This window comes from Bidens hawaiensis, unplaced genomic scaffold (assembly GCF_021521415.1).
Source record: "Bidens hawaiensis isolate Kalapana, Puna unplaced genomic scaffold, B.hawaiensis_p1.1 tig00006693_1, whole genome shotgun sequence".
Lineage (NCBI taxonomy): Eukaryota > Viridiplantae > Streptophyta > Magnoliopsida > Asterales > Asteraceae > Bidens > Bidens hawaiensis.
Window position 1 is genome coordinate 161,202 of NW_027491455.1, and position 5,903 is coordinate 167,104.

The 5,903-nt window shown below is 36.3% G+C and overlaps 1 protein-coding gene across 1 annotated transcript; it reads left to right on the top strand.

Annotated features, from left to right (window-relative positions):
- Nucleotides 1-412: 412 nt before the first annotated feature.
- LOC143633338 (putative strigolactone esterase DAD2) lies at nt 413-2,061 on the top strand. Its single transcript, XM_077101660.1, has 2 exons — nt 413-783; nt 1,554-2,061. Exons 1-2 carry the CDS (start codon nt 413-415, stop codon nt 1,981-1,983), a joined length of 801 nt encoding a protein of 266 aa, XP_076957775.1. The 3' UTR covers nt 1,984-2,061.
- Nucleotides 2,062-5,903: the final 3,842 nt, after the last annotated feature.

The following is a 5,903-nucleotide window of genomic DNA, read 5'->3' on the forward strand; positions in this document are numbered from 1 at the left end:
TTCCACTGCTATTACAAAAAAAAATAATAATAATAATAACTACAACTTTGTGCGTGTAACTTTTGTTTAACCAGGTTAACACTATTTGAATATTTTCAATATTATTTTTATGTTTTATGTATATATCAAATTCTTGCGTAAAGTAAATTCCGCCATAGCACGTGAGAGTCCCACGAGTTATATACTATAATTGTTTTTTCCTGCAAGATATTCTCTATCTTGTCTAATTGAATTGAATCACTCACCATAAGAGAATCTGCTGAAATAAGTGGTGGTTCCACCACAAGTCAAAAGTAGAAAGGAATGCATCAGTCTTTTTTGGTTAAAATGGTTTTCCTTATTTTCATACATCAAGTGTTGCATACATTATTACTTTACTTTAAAACCAACCAAAAATCTCTCCATCACTAAAATGGGCCAGTCTCTTTTAGACGCACTCAACGTCCGGGTTGTCGGGACCGGGCGGAGCTACTTGCTGCTGGCACACGGCTTCGGCACCGATCAGTCGGCATGGAATCGCATTCTCCCGTACTTCCTTTCGCAGTACAAAGTCATCCTTTACGACCTTGTTTGTGCCGGAAGTGTTAATCCTGACTACTTCAATTTTCACCGGTACACCTCTCTGGATGCCTATGCCGATGACCTCCTTAACATCCTTGACTCCCTTGGTGTTGATTGTTGCGCCTATGTTGGTCACTCGGTCTCTGCGATGATTGGAATTCTAGCCTCTATTCGTCGTCCTGAACTTTTCTCCAAGCTCATCCTCATCGGTGCTTCCCCGAGGTAAATGTTAAGAATATCCATCGTTCTTCTATGTTTTCACCACTTACATACAAGTCACATCAGTATACGTTACACGAACCGTGTAACAAGCGGAAATAGATCACAAGGGGTCGTATATAACATGTTGTATTAATAGATCATACGAGCTATAATGTTTATACAGGATGTGTGAGGTGGTACCATGTTGGGTTTAATTGTGGAGGCTCGATTGGTTTGGGCAGGGTTGATTGGTTTTAGTTAATTAAGCCTGTTTATTAGTTTTCTTGGGAACACGTTGTTAACCCTAAAGTTGTACTTAACTAATTATATAAAGATCTCTTGTACTTCAAATTCCTTGATCATCATGCGTGGTAAGAGGTGTAAAGCAATAAAATCCTGGTTGCAACTCGTGAACATGGACATATAGGGTTGTTGTTGGAACCGAACCATGTAAAATTCTTGTGTTCTAGTGTCCGTTTGTGTGTTGCTTCCTCGTGCATATACCCTAACAAGAGGCTTTCATTTCGTATGATGTGATATATAGAAAGGTGGCTGATGTGATGGAGCATGCATTACTGACAAAGTCATACTACTCGTATAACCATTTTTCATCTAACAGGCGATTCGTATGATAATGCCACATGTATAGTAGCTCCCTTTCTATTTTCTATGGACGAACTGATTCATTATTTGTTTATCTCATCAACCTTGATTCTAGGCCAAAATTTTGATTGTGTGCTTGTAATTAACCTAAATGAAATTGTTGGATCTGATCTAAAAACAAACTTTAGGTTCTTGAACGACAATGATTACCATGGAGGATTCGAGGAAGGCGAGATAGAGAAGCTTTTCTTAGCAATGAAATCAAACTACGAATCATGGGTTCTCGGATTCGCTCCACTAGCCGTAGGAGCTGATGTTCCAGTGGCAGTGCGGGAATTCAGCCGAACACTGTTCAACATGAGGCCAGACATTTCACTGTTTGTATCCCGGGCCGTGTTCAACAGTGACCTTAGGGGAGTTCTACGGTTGGTCAATACGCCTTGTTGGATATTTCAGACCGCCAGGGATGTATCTGTGCCGACATCAGTGGTGGGGTACCTCCGAGATAACCTTGGAGGGCGGAACACGGTGGTTATGTTAAATGTGGAAGGCCATTTGCCCCATCTTAGTGCTCCGGTCTTGTTGGCTCATCACATTAATGTAGCACTTTCAAGATGAACATGATATTGGGTTTGAGATGCTTATATATACTTTGTTATAAAATAAGGTGTTTTGATTAGTAATAGTTGTTCTATAAATTTATATAGATTGAGAAAATGTTGAAAATTTGAAACCCCCAAAAAACTATACTGGTTGGGTAAATAGAGACCACTTTTTTTTGGGGTTGGTTGATTAATTATTATGTTGATTCCGGTTGAACTGGTGCCTTGATGATCCAGTTCAGTGGTTGGACGAAGTTCAACATAATAAAGAGATGCTAAATCTAAACGAGAGCAAGGTGTGGCAGTTATGGCGAATCTAGACATGGGCATGGATGGTATGAGCTAAATACGTCGTTGAAGTCATATGTTACACATATATCAAATAGATGCTTAAAAGGTTGGTTTGAAAACTTAATAGAAACTAGTAGGTTGACCCACCTGCCGCGTTGCAGCGGGGCGTCGATAAGTATTACTAAAGGTAGTTTCATGTTTAATGCTTGCATACAGAAAGTTTTACGTATCGACCTTATAACCCATTGTACATCATATTCGAAGGGCTGTTAACAAAATCTATGCGGTAAGTGATCACAAAATAGATAGTTATAAAATACAATATATTGCTAGTTTGGTATTTAACACATGTTGTACTGCCAAAAGGTGGTGTTATGGTGTTGCCAATAAGCGGGCGGTCATGCATGAGGTTATGCATCCCCTGTTTCTAGATCCCGAAATCTGCACAAAGTTTATGAAATCAGATTCAATACGCTTTGGGTTTTTTCTTTTTTTTTTTTTTTTTGTTTTGTTTTGTTATAGATACGCAAGGCCGGCCCATAGGGAGGGCTGGGTGGTCGACGGCCGCAGGCCCAAATTTTTTTTAATTTATATGTATTTTTATTAAAACAATATGTATATTTGGTGTGTAAACTCAATTGCATAGACATTAGCTTGGTCTAGTGGCAAAGATGTATTACTCTCAACCAAAAGGTTATGGGTTCTAGTCTTAATTGAGACATGTTTAACCTTATTTTTATACAAAAGTTTTTTACACAACCTAAATTATAACCATAAAAGCCCATATCAGAATTAAATTGTTTAAACCCAACAAAATACTCTTTTTATTTAAGACCCGAAAAAATTTTCGCCTTCGGCCCAAATTTTTTTTTGAGCCTGTAGATACAGTTCATTTTTAATACTTTTAACAACCTACCAACACTAATAAGCATGTATCTATCTCATAGTTAACACTAATATGTTATTTGACAGTCAACACTAAATGGCATGTGATTGTGCGGTAGTTAACCACAACAGTTGCATGCATTTAATGGTTGTCATTAAACTTGGCTGTCGTAAAAAAATACTAAAAAGTGTGTAAAACATAACAGGACATGGATCTAGTTTCATAGCATGTCACATGCAATGTGTCAGCATCAACATCTAATATGATTTGTTTTCTCACTAATTTCAAAAGAAAGGTACAAAACAATAAGCATAATGTGCAAGTTGTTAAGTGTATGTTTGAACATGAAACTATTGTGAGGTTATTGTTACAACATGAGACATGTAGAATTATATTCATTGCAGCAGTAAGTAGCATTTAACAGTTGTGCAGCTTGCGTCTCTTGCATTGGCTTATTTGACTTTGGATCCGATGCTTGTGGCGAGAGGCTTGCTGACGCCGATGTTTTGGCGGTTTGAGGAGCATTAGTGTTGGGTGTGTCTCTAATTTATTGACAGATACTGATCTGCCAACTTTGACAATTAGGCTGACTTAACTTTGGAACGCCAATCATTGCGAAGATCTTAGGTGGTAGAATTTTTTAGTCAATTTTCCCCGTCTAATCCACATTCTTTTCAGGATGGCTACTTTATAAGTCACGACCCCTCTTGCTAGATGAAGGAATTGTACCCACCTTCTTGTGAACCCTAAATCACTAAACAAACCACACATAATTAGGTTTCTCAATAAGTTAGAGCAACTAATTTAAATTGGTCAGTTGGGGTTCATTATTAGAATGATTAATTTAGATCAAGAAGCTGTTAGTAATTGATATTTGTTAGATGCTGGATGATGATCAACCATTCTAATAGATAATTGAAGTCAATTTCTTCAAGCCATAGACACATCAGTGTATCTCACATTCTCGTTATCTGTGTTGACCAGACCTTGAAATTATGCATCACACCTACTCAATCGGTCGTCACCGCGTTACAATTCAAGTCCGGTACTTCAAGTTTGTGTCACGTTTAGTATGTTCATTTAAGAAATCATTGTTGTAGTACTTCACTCTCCATAAAATATTCATACCACAAAGCAATTGATGTTTATTCATTAGTTTTGTTTGTTAATTTGATTATCAACAAATTCTCATACGAATTGAACGAAAAAAAGTTAGGAATGGGAAGGGACTGCGGGAAAATATGAAACACAGTGATAGAATGTTAGAGTTTGGATTGCTGATTAATTGGATCTCTCGGTTTGGCTCTTGGCAGTGGTTTTGTGTGAGCATTATTTGTTGCTCTTTTTAAGATGGTTTTTGTTGCTAGTTTAGGTTTTGTGTAAACTAATGGTCCATTGGGTGTTCTTTTAGATGAAATACTTTTTTGGTTAGCTTATACAAAAATTTTATCACCTTTACAGTTTACACTAATTATCCCCATATTTTAGTTAACATGCTCTATTGATGTCACATTTAGGGCTCATATATTACATTTGTTCTTAGTGCTTGCTAATTACTCTTTTTTTTTCATGTAAATGACTACGGGTCTAATGAGCCTCAAAATCACATTTAGATCTTCGACATTCATGTTTTTGAAGATTATAGTCGCCAGATAAGATGGAGAAAGTGATGAACAACCACCAGTGAAAATGAAATTGTAAGATTTTTATTTGGAAAGTCTTTAGTTGAACTTACATATTTTTCCCATTGTAACCCTTGGAAATATGTGTGATGTTGAAGGTATGTCACCTAGTGGCGTTTCTAGATCAGACCAGCTCCAAACCAAACTGACAAGGTTGGATGAGTTGGCCAGGCCTACCGGTTTCACGATTTCTACAAATTAATTTATTCTTAATTTTTGAAAATAGTTTGTTTGTTGAAAAACTGTCACAAAGCATATATTAGGCTGTTTATGATAAATTACAAAAAAAAATAACTTCTTTAACATCATGAGGAAACATGATAGAACCACTATATATGAGGCAATGGAGCAGCAGTCCCATAATGGTCCTTAGGTGACGTTTTGTTCCATCTTTATTATTATTATTATTATTATTATTATTATTATTATTATTATTAACACAACTAAACTATAGTCATTGTACATATATATTGTTTATAATCAACATGCCCATAGAAGAAGCTCAAAGGTTAATGCTTCATTATTAATTTATTATCCATTTTATAACCTGTTTTCGCGGGTCAACTGAACTCCACATGGCCCGTTCAACCTGTCCTAAAAGATGACATCTATTTCACAATAGTGTCTTGTTTAATTATCTTGGAGTTTTTTAATTCTTTATTGCTTTCTACATATTTTGCGGAATATTTAACGAGTATAAAGACTACGACTTTGCTAGAACTGGAAGTATTGCTACAGAAACGGTTAGTAGTTTGGTGTAATTCATATATCCTATTATTATTATTATTATAAATGTATGGTATTGAATACTACTTAAGAGTGTTAAGGTAGAAATATTTTGGGGTTCTACTTATAAAAATCTTAACGGGCCGTTGACCCGTTGATTCAAGGCGGCCACCGGATGAAAAGGCCACTATTAGATGAGTAAGCTTCTATCCCACTGCATTAATATGTTGTACATTTGGCATTATCAGTGGTACCATCTCTTTTGGGCTCAAACCGACCGAAAAGCCGAAAATTCAGTTTTGGGTTTTTGAAAGTTAAGTTTTGGTTCATTTTGTTTTCAATTTTCAAAAT

Coding starts and splice junctions, on each gene's coding strand:
- LOC143633338 (XM_077101660.1), top strand. CDS start 413: ATGGGCCAGTCTCTTTTAGACGCACTCAACGTCCGGGTTGTCGGGACC. Junction 784..1,553: donor CTCATCGGTGCTTCCCCGAG/GTAAATGTTAAG, acceptor AACAAACTTTAG/GTTCTTGAACGACAATGATT.